The sequence below is a fragment of the Drosophila biarmipes genome, chromosome 2R (genome assembly GCF_025231255.1).
Source record: "Drosophila biarmipes strain raj3 chromosome 2R, RU_DBia_V1.1, whole genome shotgun sequence".
Classification (NCBI taxonomy): Eukaryota; Metazoa; Arthropoda; class Insecta; order Diptera; family Drosophilidae; genus Drosophila; species Drosophila biarmipes.
In genome coordinates this window covers 18,694,522-18,708,576 of record NC_066615.1, presented here as the reverse complement: position 1 = coordinate 18,708,576, position 14,055 = coordinate 18,694,522, and the positions used below count along the sequence as shown (strand labels likewise).

General features: G+C 44.7%; 4 protein-coding genes across 7 annotated transcripts; all 4 read right to left on the bottom strand.

Annotated features, from left to right (window-relative positions):
- Nucleotides 1–15: 15 nt before the first annotated feature.
- LOC108022163 (uncharacterized) lies at nt 16–6,404 on the bottom strand. 4 transcript variants are annotated; one of them, XM_050887834.1, is made up of 16 exons: nt 6,058–6,404; nt 2,929–3,625; nt 2,623–2,751; nt 2,408–2,446; nt 2,298–2,330; nt 2,169–2,234; nt 1,921–2,088; nt 1,808–1,864; nt 1,656–1,754; nt 1,319–1,513; nt 1,228–1,260; nt 1,115–1,171; nt 1,023–1,055; nt 897–962; nt 757–801; nt 16–440 (listed from the first exon to the last, which is right to left on the bottom strand). In XM_050887834.1, exons 1-16 carry the CDS (start codon nt 6,070–6,072, stop codon nt 211–213), a joined length of 1,962 nt encoding a protein of 653 aa, XP_050743791.1. In that variant the 5' UTR covers nt 6,073–6,404; the 3' UTR covers nt 16–210. The 4 variants fall into 4 exon arrangements, with proteins under 4 accessions (XP_050743791.1, XP_043948232.1, XP_050743793.1 ...); XM_044092297.2 differs by having other exon boundaries at nt 1,921–2,097; nt 6,058–6,403; XM_050887836.1 differs by lacking the exons at nt 1,319–1,513; nt 1,656–1,754; nt 1,808–1,864; nt 1,921–2,088 and having other exon boundaries at nt 6,058–6,401.
- Nucleotides 6,405–7,782: 1,378 nt separating this feature from the next.
- LOC108022156 (troponin C) lies at nt 7,783–9,337 on the bottom strand. Its single transcript, XM_017090998.3, has 4 exons — nt 9,180–9,337; nt 8,717–8,891; nt 8,408–8,659; nt 7,783–7,891 (listed from the first exon to the last, which is right to left on the bottom strand). Exons 1-4 carry the CDS (start codon nt 9,189–9,191, stop codon nt 7,863–7,865), a joined length of 468 nt encoding a protein of 155 aa, XP_016946487.1. The 5' UTR covers nt 9,192–9,337; the 3' UTR covers nt 7,783–7,862.
- A 2,947-nt stretch (nt 9,338–12,284) lies between these two features.
- On the bottom strand, nt 12,285–12,867 carry LOC108022855 (cuticular protein 47Eg). The gene is made up of 2 exons (XM_017092029.1): nt 12,738–12,867; nt 12,285–12,669 (listed from the first exon to the last, which is right to left on the bottom strand). Exons 1-2 carry the CDS (start codon nt 12,747–12,749, stop codon nt 12,328–12,330), a joined length of 354 nt encoding a protein of 117 aa, XP_016947518.1. The 5' UTR covers nt 12,750–12,867; the 3' UTR covers nt 12,285–12,327.
- Nucleotides 12,868–13,224: 357 nt separating this feature from the next.
- LOC108022854 (trafficking protein particle complex subunit 2-like protein) lies at nt 13,225–14,042 on the bottom strand. Its single transcript, XM_017092028.2, has 5 exons — nt 13,892–14,042; nt 13,668–13,837; nt 13,520–13,607; nt 13,379–13,458; nt 13,225–13,316 (listed from the first exon to the last, which is right to left on the bottom strand). Exons 1-5 carry the CDS (start codon nt 13,922–13,924, stop codon nt 13,271–13,273), a joined length of 417 nt encoding a protein of 138 aa, XP_016947517.1. The 5' UTR covers nt 13,925–14,042; the 3' UTR covers nt 13,225–13,270.
- Nucleotides 14,043–14,055: the final 13 nt, after the last annotated feature.

Here is a 14,055-nt window from a genome sequence, read left to right as displayed (position 1 = left end):
ATTAAAACATCTTAGTTTCAAGTATTCAAGATTCATTTATTTCGATAGTGGCACACACACATTGTCACAAAAGAAAAGGAGGGGAAGGAAGAGGAAGCTTACATAAATAAATTAACCATTTGAGTGAAAGAACATTTAGGGCAGCCAGCATTGTAATGACATTTCTTCGAGTTGAGAGATTTGATAGGCGTACTGGGACTTCTTCTGGGTTTAATAGCTATAGCCTGTCTGAGGATTGAACTCTCCATTCCCACGACCTCCACCAGGCGCTCCCGGGGGAGGTGGAATGTATTGCGATCCTGCTCCGGGAGGTCCTGATCCAGGTCTTCCGGGGGATCCAGGTGCGCCAGGTGCGCCGCCACCGGCTGGGGGAGGAACATACTGGTTGCCACCGGGCAATCCCGGAGCTCCTGGAGCTCCTGGACGTCCACCGGCGCCTCCTGCAAGTGAAAAATACCGATCGAGATGAGAAAAACCCTTTATAATACGCTATCTTCTTTGTCAAATTGCTAAGATGGCCTTGTGACTGCAAAATAACAGATTTAAAGTCAAAATACATAATTCATATTGTCAGTAGATCGTGGGTAAAACTGTACGAAAATCTGCAAAAATAATGTTAAACTAACTTGAAATGCGTGGGAATACCACTTGTCTAATGACGTCTAGGTATACACTATTCAACTGCAGTTCTTCAGTTAGTTTCCCATGAAAATCTCATTTTACAGCGGCCTTTTATTGCAAATTTAAATATATTACCTGCTCCACCAGCACCACCGCCATAACCGGGTCCGCCTGGAGATCCTGAAAAATAAAGGAATTAAAAAAGTAAGTAACAAGTATCGAACTACACTATACAAAATGAAAAAGAAATCAACGAAAGCTAATCGTATACTTACCGGGTCCTCCTGGAGCTCCCCCAGCACCACCGCGACCGCCGGCGCCTCCAAATCCGCCACCACCTCCTGAAAAAGGAAATATATTTAGGATTCTTAGTTATTATGCAATATGGTCAGTTTACTTACCTTGACCTCCAAAACCGCCTCCACCTGGAGAGCCTGTCAGTGAGAAGTCGATTACTTAAAATAAAAAAAAAAGAAACCCTAATTTTACTTACCAGGACCTCCTGGCGCTCCACCGCGACCAGCGCCTCCTCCGAATCCGCCACCACCGCCTAAAAAATATGTACACATTAATATCTGAAACGTAAAGAATGAAGATAACACTTACCTTGACCTCCAAATCCTCCTCCACCTGGAGCTCCTGTTAAATGGAAATTGGTTGCTTTAAAAATAATCACATAAAAGTATTATTTACTCACCGGGGGCTCCTGGAGCACCACCACGTCCGGCGCCTCCACCGTAGCCGCCACCACCTCCTTGTCCTCCAAAACCTCCTCCTCCTCCTCCTGGAGATCCTGGAGCGCCTGGTGCTCCAGCACCACCGCGGCCTCCACCGCCTCCATATCCGCCGCCAGCTCCACCGGCTCCACCAAAGCCTCCCGCGCCTGGTGATCCTAAGCCAATGTAAAAAAGCGTTACTTTCATTTATAGATTATGGATTAAAGAACTTAAAAAAAGTGATTTAGACTTGTTAAAGAAATAGGTATATTGTCGTAATGAGAAAAGAATAAAACAATTTTATTTTAATCAACTTACCCGGAGCTCCTGGAGCACCACCACCACCACGGCCGCCGCCGCCTCCATAGCCGCCGCCAGCTCCTCCGCCTCCACCATATCCTCCTCCGCCTGGAGCACCTATAAATATAATTAATAAGCAGAAATTTTAGGAAACTCAATTAGTTACTCACCTGGAGCTCCTGGGGCGCCACCGCGTCCTCCACCTCCTCCGAATCCGCCACCACCTCCTACAAAACATAATTAATGTCTTCTTCAACATTCAATTTAGTTTTAAAATACGTACCGGCAGCACCTGGAGCCCCACCGCCGCCGTATCCGCCGCCAGCTCCTCCTTGACCACCAAATCCACCTCCGCCTGGAGCTCCTGGGGCTCCACCGCCACCTCGGCCGCCTCCGCCGCCAGCTCCATATCCGCCGCCAGCTCCTCCGGCTCCGCCAAATCCTCCTCCACCTGGAGCTCCTTAAAGTTAGCAACCATTAAAAAATAATACAACTTGGACTTTATATATTCCAAACATATTCAGTACTTACCGGGACCTCCTGGAGAACCGCCTCGTCCTCCTCCGCCACCTGCTCCTCCATAGCCACCACCGCCTCCTAAAAAGAAATGGGTTTTTATTTTTAGAAGTATGATATTTTTGACTACTTATATTGACATACCTTGGCCTCCAAAGCCGCCACCACCTGGCGCACCTGCAAAATAAAAAAAAATTATCTCAGTGATTTTCGACCGGTGGTTTTTCACCTTAACAGAAGTAACAGAAACTTACCTGGACCTCCGGATCCACCACCTCGACCGCCGGCGCCTCCTAAAAAAGAATATGTTCAATATCTAAAGTACTTAATAAGGAAGAAAAACCGCAAAGTATACCAAATTTTGTTTGCAATTGGGGCTAAATTAAATCGAATTTGTATAAAAGAGATTTCTGTATAACTCCGGACTCAACTTGTAAACATAACTTGTAAAAAATACAAAGATTTTTACCTGATCCATATCCGCCACCGCCGCCTGCTCCTCCGCCACCACCTGCACCACCGCCGGCACCAGCGCCTCCATATCCTGATCCTGATCCGCCACCATAGCCTGAGCCACCGCCTCCGCCGCCACCAGCACCTGCAAAAAATAATATTCAGAAGGGTTAGATCGATTTCACAAATAAATTTGATTAAAAATATATAATACAACATTTGACTGCAAATATGTCTAATTGTCAGGTAAAACTCATGTTTTTCCAAAACAATATCATATATTTCAAAATTTTGTATCACATAGATAATTATTATTACTCACCCTGTCCTCCAGATCCTCCACTAAATCCACCTCCCGGCAGCACCGAGATGCCCTGGGCAGCCAGAGACTTGGCAATCGCTTCCGGAATGGGTGGTGGCGTGGGCAGGGCGTTGCCCGAGGGCACAAAGCCGTTCTCGTCCGCCGTGTACATGATCTCGACGAGCTCGCCCTCGGGATTCGTGTAGGAGTAGGAGCCCATCACGGAGGGGATCTCATTCGGGGATCCCTTGTTCTTCACGGTGCCCTCCTCCTGGGCCTTGATACCATTTCCGGTCTCGTAGCTGAAGCGGTAGTTGCCATCGCCATCGTTCTCGTTGACAAACGAGAGGATGGGGATCGGTGGTCCAGAGGCTGGAGGAGCACCACCACCGCCACCGCCTGGTGAACTGGGACGTGGTGCGGGTGCGCCGCCTCCGCCCGGTGCGATGGGTCTTCCGTTTGAGAAGCCGCCCAAACCGTTATTACCGCCCCCGAAGCCACCACCTCCGCCGCCACCTCCTCCAAAGCCGCCTCCACCTGCTCCTCCCCCGCCGAAGCCTCCTCCGGGTCCACCTCCACCCCCGCCGAAGCCACCTCCTGGTCCCTGGAGCCCTGCTCCCGGACTGCCGCCTGCACTGGCCGCACTTGCCGGCGGGGGCAGGTATTTGTTATCCAGCTTGGCTGCCTGGGCCACAGCCAACGTCGTGATCACCAGAGCCTGAAAAAGATCCAAAAATCAGGGGGATTGGCTTGGTGGCATCGCAAATTTATTCAAAGTACGTGGAAAGTTCATGCGAATCCAGCATTTGCATCGAGTTGCACGCTTTGATTTTAGCCTGGAGCATCACTTTTCGATAGGTTGACTTATTGTTTACAAATACGGCTATTACATGTGTGGGCAATCAATTAGTGGTTCTGCCATAAATCTTCGAAGATTATAAGAAGTGTTAGCACTTTGTTATGCTGAAATAAACAGGTGTTTTTAACTACCTTTTTGATTGCCTCTGTTAATAAAATTCAAATGAGACAATGCTTTGGCACTTACGTATTGTATTCGACTTTTTCGAATAAGCTTCAATACTAAATCGTTTTTTTTAGAACATGCTCTAAGAATATTTCTGTAACGATATCATAAGCGAGCTTGAGACTCACTGCTAGTTTAACTATGAGAATTAGATAGATATTAATAATAAATTTGAGACTGGATAGCGAACTATAAGATACTCATTTTTATCTTTATCCTGTTAGGATTAACGCATTTAAAATTTTTAAGGGGATAATGACTTTTAATTTTGATTATTTAAGATCGGATGGTAGATAGTCAAGAGGATAGTATTTTATAGATTACTGTTTATCCTTATTTAATTAAGTTGTAGCTAGTTTCCAAAAGAACAACCTTGAGCTGGACTTCGGAACACCTTCCCCGGTGCATCACCGCAGCCTGACCCCGCTGGGGACCTCAATCGGGGTCAAGAGTGTGGCCAAATGTCGGCCATTTCATCAATGGAACATTCGCCCATTGACAGAGCATTGCCACCCGACCCATCCAATCCGATCCGCTCACGTTTTCCATTGTTGCCTCCGATCGTCGCCCATTAAGGCTGCAACTGCGCCGGGGACTATTACCCACTATCGAGCGGATCATCAGCGGAGTTGTCGCAGCCTGAAGCGAACTCTGATATTTATGGACTTCTTGTTAGACAGAAGACGTCTGAAGATGCAGCAGCGTGTGAACAGCGATCCACTGCGAATGACTGGCTGGGAAGGTTAAGTAAGCGGCGCGGCTCCTCCGCCGACCAGCGAGTGTCAAGTTGAAGTTTAAACCGTTTACGGATTCCAATGGGCCACAGAAACGTAACAGCTCCATCGATTGGCATGAGCTCACTTGTCGCCGCAGCTGAATAATGAAACAATGCGGGGCTCGTAATGTGGAAATTCTGACATTTGCCACACTGACTCATCTGGCGGCATCATCATCTGTGCGGCACATGCAACACGGCACCCAGCAACGCCTACCCCTTGGGCCATTGAGAATCTCTATATTAAAGCTGAGGAGTCTGTGAGAGTCTTTTGCAGTTCGTGACCACCTAGCTGCTAGACATCTTCGACAGCGTTTCGCAACCGCAAATATAATTGCGGTAATTGCAAATGGGCTGCCAATTGGGTCGCCACTGCTTCCATTTCGATGATCTGCTTTGGGGGCGGGTCGCTTTGGCCACGACCGATCCATCTTGGGCAACTTTGCGTGCCATCCGCCATCTCCGATTGCAAATGGGCTGTTAATTTATGCGTTTGCCGGGGATCACCTGGTCGTTCCAAGACAATCGGATATGCTAAGTGCGATGGGGAAATCCTTTGCTAAATCACCAGCCGGAGATGGGGCATTCCAGTGGTCCATTGTTTAGGCTTGCTCTTTTTTGGAGAATTTCGAGAGTTGCCAAGCGGAGTTTGGGTGCTACGCTGATTAATTACTGCTTATTCCCCTTGAAACTTGATCCTGTTCATTTAAATGAATGGAAATACTTTTCAAGGATCTTTTCCATTGCAATTATAATTCTTAATAAGGTCAAAATGTTTCGGTTAAACTCTCTAAAAGCCGAATTCTTCGACATAACTTATGTAGTAAGTGTAATTTCAAAACTAAAAATTTACCAAAAATTCGATCATGATGATTTTATCTACAAAATATTTAAACCTAAAGATGCAGAACAATTCTTATGTGACCAAATTTAATGGACTAATTTGAAACTTCCTTATCATATATCCTAAAAATTAGCTAATCACCAATTATTAATACATATTTTAAAACGCTTTTTAAATTAAACTACTTAAAAGAGTTTCTGATTAATATTTCCAGTTATTAAAATAATTGTATAAAGTAATTAATTATATCCTCAAGACTAGCTAATAACCAATTATTCACACATATTTGAACATGTTTTTTGAAATCGAGCGATTTAAAGAGTTTATAATAAATACGTCCAGTTAAAACTAAAAAACAAGTACGTAAAACTTGAATTTGTTTAAAGGATTATGCTACTTGTCAAGCACTGATTTAACTCACTACAATGTATAAACTTTTTTTAGGGTTCTTTCGATTTGTATTCTCTTTTTAGGCATTTAGATCATTTTATCCTTCACTGAACTTACCCATTTGAGAGCCATCACCCGCAACTTTTGATTATATAATCCCGTTCGAGGAAAAGGGGAGTCCTTGATGCACCCACGAATCCTAGGCAACCAAGCGCGCTCCAAAGCGCACTATCCACCAAACTAGGGTAATCCACGAGAGTCCTTTGCTGCACTGAGTCAACTGAGTCCACTGCTGCCACCGCGTGTTGTGGCTCCTCGAATGTCACGGTACTTGTGTGCCGATCGCAGCCCAGGTTCTCCCGCTTTTATACTTGGTTTGGCGCCAAATGCAATCAAATGGAATGGAATGAACGAAACTGCAGCTGAATCTCAGTCTGAATCTGAAGCCGGAGCTTGCAGCTCGCCGCTTGGAGCTCGGAGCTGAGCGAGTGCTGAGATTTTGATACTTTATGGCATTTATTGCAATCGTGTGCAGCTGTGGTGGTGGAGCTGGCTGTGTTCCCCCCAGCTGGGGAAAAAACAATTGCACGAAAAAGGGTGGAGGAGCTGGTGGCGGAGGCGGAGGCGGAGACGGAGACGGAGGTGGCCCATCCGAGGTGCATGGGTTCGACTATTGTCTCAACGGCGGCATCTCGTTTACTCAATGTAGCCTGTCTTGTTAAACAAACGCTCTCAGCCACATCTCTCCTCGGCTAGTGGGTAAAAATTAGCAAGCGGTGGTGCTCGTAAATTGGATTCCAATCGAGACTCTCAACGCTCGAGCGCATCATCATCATTCAGCTGCAGCTCCAGCTTCAGCTTCAGCTTCATCTCCATTGAATTGCACGTTTGGGAAACCATTTTAATACGCTCGGTGTCAAGAATCGCATATTGAGAAGTCTGCCCAGGCGGATGTCAATAAGTCTGGCAAGCGGCTCTTTCGCAGGGCGTCCGTTGGCGCGTCCAGTCTTTGACCTTTCACCTAACGACTGGGCTGGGGCGAAGAGCAGCAAACTGGATTCGAAGCGGCAATAAATACCACTAATATCGACACCCTGCGGCCGAAAGGCTTAACATTGCGCAAAACAAGTTGCTCCACTTGGTGGCAACATCCAAGATCCAGCATTCGGCATCCAACATTCAACATCCATCTGCCCCTTCTCCTTTTTCATTTTCGTAAACTTTTCAGAAAGGGCAGCTGCCTCTTTTCGATGTTTTTTTTGGGAAAACTCACTGCATGTCGCGGCGGCCAAGTTTAGCGTAAATGCTTGACATCTTTTGGCAACAAGGAGAATGCTCATTGACATTTGGCCAGCCGGCAGAGCTGGCTGTTTGGAAAGGCAAACATCTAGCAGGTTGTCAGCGGGCCTGGGCGCATTCTGCCTGGGATGGTCACAGCTGTGCGGACCAGAACGCCAGCCAAGTGGCAAAAGGAATTTGCACGCACTGCCACTAAGAAACGATCGAAAGAACAGCCACAGCGACGGCAGCGAAAAACTTGACAGCTGGCCACGCTGCGTATGCGCAACATGCATCACTCATACGCCGAGTGGCCTTGCCGAATTAACACACAAATGAGCAGACGACCACGCCCCCTCCCAGCCCAGCAGATTGCATAAACATCGAAATTTAATAATAATCCGCCGACACAGAGGGTGGCAATTAAGATGACTCAGTTCGGATGCAGATACCGATGCACTGCAACTGCAGCCCATAGAATGTTTGCCGCGCTTTGGGTTTTTCTACGCCAGGCAGTTCCTGAACCAGCGGATTATTTATAGCGTAATTATGATTACTCAATCGTAGAAATCAAATACAAAACGTTTATTCAAGCCTCGGGGATTGTGGGTAGACATTAATTAGATAAGAGGGGTCCAAAATGCTTACTCGCCAGTCATCATCTCCATAAATTCTAAAAATAAAAGGAAAAGGAAAGTAAAACAATTAAATGGCTGAGTTTAAGGTTGAACAGCGAAAGGTATCTATGCTATTCAAAATATTTTAAATATTTATACAATAAGTACGTTCAACATGAACAATATTTTAAAGCGAAATAAATATCAGGTTATGGCCTACCTCTTTAAGTCAAAGCACGAAATAAATTCATTTAAATAAAATACATTTTACAAATGCAATCCATAGTTGAGCAATATTTGAAATTAAAACAAATAAAAGCATCATTCCTCTAATTATAAGATCAGTGTCTACCCCTCTAAATCTAGTGCAAAATGATCCGCTTGTTTCTGTGTAAAGATCTAAGGATCTATAAATAGAGCGCCACAAGGGCGGCTCCCCTTTGTCAGCGGGTGGTGGGGTGCTCCACCCAACAAATTGATATAATTTGTGTGGAAAATACCTTGGCATCGGGCCAGGGAATTTAAGATTCTAATCGCCCAACTGACGGCGGCTAATTGGTGCGCACACTTACCATCGAAATCAACGGTGCCGGAGCCGTCGGAATCGATTTCCTCGATCATGATGTCCAGTTCCTGCTCGGTCAGCTGGTCGTCCAGCTCCTTGAGGATCTCCTTCAGGCAGGAGGTGGGAATGTAGCCATTGCCCTGCTTGTCGTACAGGCGGAAGGCCTCGCGCAGCTCCTTCTGCATGGCCTCATCGTCCTCCTCCACGATGAACTTGGCGGCCAGCTGGACGAACTCCTCGAACTCCAGACGACCAGACTCTGCGGGAAAGTCGCGAATTAGTTTGGATATAAATCAAAGAAGCTGCTAAAACTTACTGTCCTCATCGACCTCATCGATCAGCTCATCCAGGATCTGCCTGTCGAAGGGCTGACCCATAAGACGCAGGATATCGGCCACCATTTCGGTGGGGATACTGCCGGTCTTCTGGTGATCGAAGCTGTTGAAAGCCTTCTGCAGAACGGCAATCTGCTCGGGGGTCAGGTCCTCATCCTGGAGAAAAAATGATGTTGAGTATATTTTCATTAAATGGGATCATGGGTTTCGGGTATCAGCATTACTATTTTACTGTCAAGGAGTTTATATGGTCTAGATTTTATACCAATTTCATAAAAAAAACGTGTTTATATTATATGCACCAAGATCAAGGGTTAAATCTATTAAAAATATTTTGACTCGAATCTTTAATATTACATTCAGAATGCAATTTTAAGCGGTTCCTATAGCCCTCCATAGAATACGGGTTATCCCATAGGTTTCCCCCAATCCAGCTCCACTCACAATGTTGTCCATGTTAAATCCTGTGCTAGTTGTTCACCAGATCGATCACCGCTAACGACTGAATCGGTTCCCCACTTCTTCGTGGGGCTCTCGAGATCCCCGAGACCAGAACGTAGAGCACACCCACACACAGCGCCAGGCATTCCAAAAGTAACAAGCTAATTTATGGTTTTCAGCAGCATTTCGAAAATAAAACCAGGGGAAATAAACAAAAGAAGCGTACGCGCACACACAAACCTGGGGAAATCTTAAAATGTGTTTCTAATTTTCGGGGAGTGAAAAAAGAATGGAAAATACGAAAAGCACTGTAAAACCATTGAGCAGTGCCGCATTTACTGTGCCTGGCCACCAGAAAGCAACACCACCAATGCCACCACCGCCAAGAGCAGACGATCCGCATCCACCCACCCAATGCGATTTTGTAGTGGTTTGCTAGGCTTAACAATGACTATTTTTAGGCAGCACTGAGCGAAATATCCCCATTGGATCCGGAGGCCCGTGGAGTGATTATATCCCTTGCTGAAATGATGATATCTCTGATGATAAACCAGTTCCGAATGCGCTGTCACCGTCTGTTAAATTAGCTTATTTAAATAAAAATCTCTTTTTATGCTTCTCAAACGCATACTGGTCTTTGTTTATGGCTAGTTAAATAACCACAAACTCCGCGGGAAACTAATGAAAACAAACCCTGTTCTACGGGCTTAAAATTTCAGTTTCGCTTTTGTTGGCTATTAAACAAGCCAAATGACTGAGTCGAATTCAAATTGAAACTGAAAGTGGCCTTAGTTCCAAGCTCCGGTTTCGCTCAGTGCACTCTTAAGTGCTGCTCGCTTAAATATGTGTCCGATATCCACTCATAATTGGAGCAAATCGGATCACATTTTCAAATTCACTGCCACGACACGCTTATGAATCAATCACGGCGGGCCCATAAAATCATTTATAAACTCGACCAAATTAACGAGCAATTAAAAAATCGACATTAATTAAGGGGATGGAACATTCCGCATTCACACAAACACTCGCCCATGGAAACATCAAGCGAACAACGTGCTGAGACATTTTTATAAACGATTCGAATATTGTCCCTTGCGATTCAGCTTCCTACACCCCGTGCGTATAACCAGATTTAAATCAGCCACAATATTAATTTTCGCTTTGTTTAATGCCAGCCATGAAATGCAAATTGATTTATACATTTTAATAAAACCGCCGTTTGTGTGGCACACATTTTCGGAACAACGTGTTTGTTTATGCGGCTGCGGAATATTGGGAAAATTGAGGAACCGAATGTTGTTTACGAATTATGACAGCGCCAGCCAAAGCAGCCGCCAAAAAGTTGACGTCATGGTGACATATTGACCATTTGTTTATGTTCTTATTAATTTATTAGAAATGGCCAGCAGCTGAGCTCGAAAATCCATTGTGTAGAAAGGAATTTGGAAAATTCTAACGCCGATGCATGTGGAAATACAATGCGATTTACACGGAAAATACAATATGGATTTTAACCACACAATTTGCTTTCAAAATTTGCTCGCCAGAAAATTACCCGTTGTTAGGTTTTTCATATCACAAATATTTACAATTTTAGTTTAACGTTTTATACCTAATGTTACGTCGTAATATAGGACTTATAATTTGAATATCTTAATAATACTAGGTGTACTAGTTACCTATTCTTGATCAGAGTCACTAGCCAAGTCGTATAATAAATTCCAGTGCCCATATTTTGTAATATTTTGTAAAAATGTAAATACTTAATCCATTGTATAAGCATCTACATGCTAAATGTTGTCCAATTTTTATTTCATTAATTAAAAGGATGTAAGCAAATTATGTAAGCAATTTCGAAAGCAGCAGATTTGATGCTTGTACATCTCCAACTCCCTCGCACTGTCTTCAGGTGATTGATATTGATATAATCATATACTATAATATATTATATCTTCATCATATATCATATTTATTTTTAAATTACTTTAGACCTTTTACCCCGAATTTAGTAAACTGGGAAAACTACCTTTTTATTTACATGCCAAAAGTTGATGGGCACTTTTCGAGTCTCCCGACTCGATCCCCCGACAGCATTGCTGGCATATAGACATCGCCCTCTCAACATCTCAATCCATCATCGTTGAGATCTGATTCCAATGCCTGCAGTCTGTCGGGGTTTTCGTGTTGGGCTTCCAGAGCGATTAGCCTCAACGACCCAGAATCCGAATCCGAATCAGAATCAGAATCAACGGACTTGGCGGCAAATCGGTAACCAGAGCGCGGGCTTTTCAATGTTATTTTGACATTTGTGAGGCGACGAGGTCTAGCCTTGATCGTCGCGGCGGCTCGACCACTTTAGTTACTTCGGATACAGCTACTTTTGCCCCTGGTTGCACCTCGCAATTTACGATGGCATTCACTTTGCCCGTCGTCATAAGTATAATTGCAGCGGCATAGCGAAACTTAAGCGGTCGCATCACTTTCAGAGACCGAAAGCCCCACATTTGCTTTGCATATTATGACAACAAAGAGCCTGATTATCCCATCGCGATCACGTGACTAGATAGTGATGGCTAAATGTCTCCAAAAAGAAATAATAACTCTAACCTTTTCGACCAGTAAAAGTATAAGTTTGGAAGAATTTACTATTGGGTTTTACGATTAGATATTCTTTTTTACTTATGACTATCTATAATCTTATGATCTAATCTTACTGGTGAGTTCGTCAGAAACCCAAGATTCGCATATTTTTTTTTGGTGGGAAATTATGCCGTCTTCATGGGCAAAAGTTAAAATTGCGCCTGAGATCCGTTTGCTGCGTGGGCGGAGTTCGTCTGCCTGAAAGTATGCAAAGGGGGAATGGGATCCCCTGATTGAAAAAGGAAATCAAAAGTGGAAACTTTCTGGGAGACCCCAAGTTCAGGGGAGGCCCATCAATAATGCCCATCTGTCACGCCCATTGAAATTCTAATACCATGGTTGACCATGAATTTTAGGCAAACTAGTTTGTGTCCGCTAATGAGGTATTTGAATATTCAATTTGGACGAGCGCTGCGTATAAAGATGCATTGATCCTTTAGGAGTAGAATGAAGATGTTTCGGAAGTAATTTTCAACACATTTATTTTTAACACAATTATTTATAATATTTATTCCTTGGAAGGGTGGGCGGCGATATACTCCAGGGAGCGCAGGATGGCCTCTGGGATTGGGGGCGAGGTGGGCAGAGCGGGGTTGGCGGACACCACCCGGTAACCGTTGCCATCGGCGACGTATTCGAGGCCTACGGCCTGGCCTTCGGGAGAGGTCCACCCCTGTTTTCCACTGACAACCCACTCTTCATTGTTAAGTCTACCCACCTGCTCCACTTTCACAGAGTTGTCCAGCTCCAGAGCATAACGGAAGTCGTTCACGTTCACTTCCTGTTGGCTGCGGAGGACATTGGCATCTTCGTTGGCAACGGCGACGGCCAACAGGCAGGCGAAAGCGATCTGCAAGGAGTCCAAGAAACAATCAGTTAGAATCCCTTGAGGATCGCTTTGATGATAAAGCCACTTACAATGAACTTCATGTTGTTAATTGAAAGACTTGAGAAGGCTTACTGATATCGAACTGAAACATTTGCCGGCTTTTTATATGATAGCGCTGAGGCTTCGCTCGATGCCTCTGCCGGTGGCGCCCAAGTTCAAGCATAGTGACGCGTAGGATTTGATTTCATTAATTATGCATAAGGTAGCACAAAATACATGTTTATGTGTGCCTTGTTATTGCCGATCAGTTAGAGATCTTGGTGGAGTCCATAACAAAGCGCAAAACAGACGGAAGACAAGTTCGACATGGGGACATTAACTAAGTATGTGTCAACTAGCCGACACATTGTAAAGATATAATTAATTCTCGAATTATTTTCGTCAAAAATGTTGAATTAGCATAATTTTCGGCTTTGGCCGGCCAGTCAGCGACCGGTTTGCGTATCTCTGGTGCGTATCTAGGTAAATCTAGCTTGGGGCGGCCACCTTGACATCCCTCCTGTGAAAACATAGGTCTCTGATAAATAATTCGCTTTATTGTTCGTTCAGTTTAAATCTACAGCTAGGCATTGCCACTCATCAGTTTCTGGACGGCGCGATCGAATTTCCTGCAATGGTACAGATCATAAGTAAGCAAATGGTAAGGTATACTAGTTCTTAGACAGCTCACTTGGAAGTCAGCGATTCGCCGGGAATGTAGAAGGGATTGCAGATGGCATCTGTGTAGAGCAAGTGGAGATTTCGGAATATCTGGAAGATACGGATTGCCAGAATTATTTAGCATATTATTCGAATGGGATTGGATACCCACCGCTCGGACCTCGTTTTCCCGCAGGGCCACGTTACTGGAATCAATAACCACTATGAACTTCACCCGTGTGTTGGTCACAAAACCATATCTGTAACCAAATCAAGTTTTTTGTTATAAAATCCAAATGGACGTGGTAGAGAGCTAGTACATTTTGTGGTTCTCTGTGGAGTAGAGCTGCCCCAGGTAGAGTTCCTTGGACTCGGGAGCTCCCTTGCCAATCAGGCACTTTTCCTCCACGACGTCCAAAGCTGCGTGTACGTGATATTGCAAATCCAGTTCCTGCTCCATATCGGATGTGGTCAAGTACAAGGGGGCATTCTTTAGGGATTGGGCTAGTTATTAATTGTACAACAAATTTCAAATAAAACTCACATCCTTGCCAATTACTGCTATGCAAAATGCCATATTTTGTTATTTCTGGGTGTTTATTTGTTTACTTTTACATTGGTGGTGGGAGGACATCAGCTGCTTGTGCCGTTATCGATAGACCTGCTATCGGAAGTGTGACCAGAGCTGGGAACAGCCAGCGAGAAAAA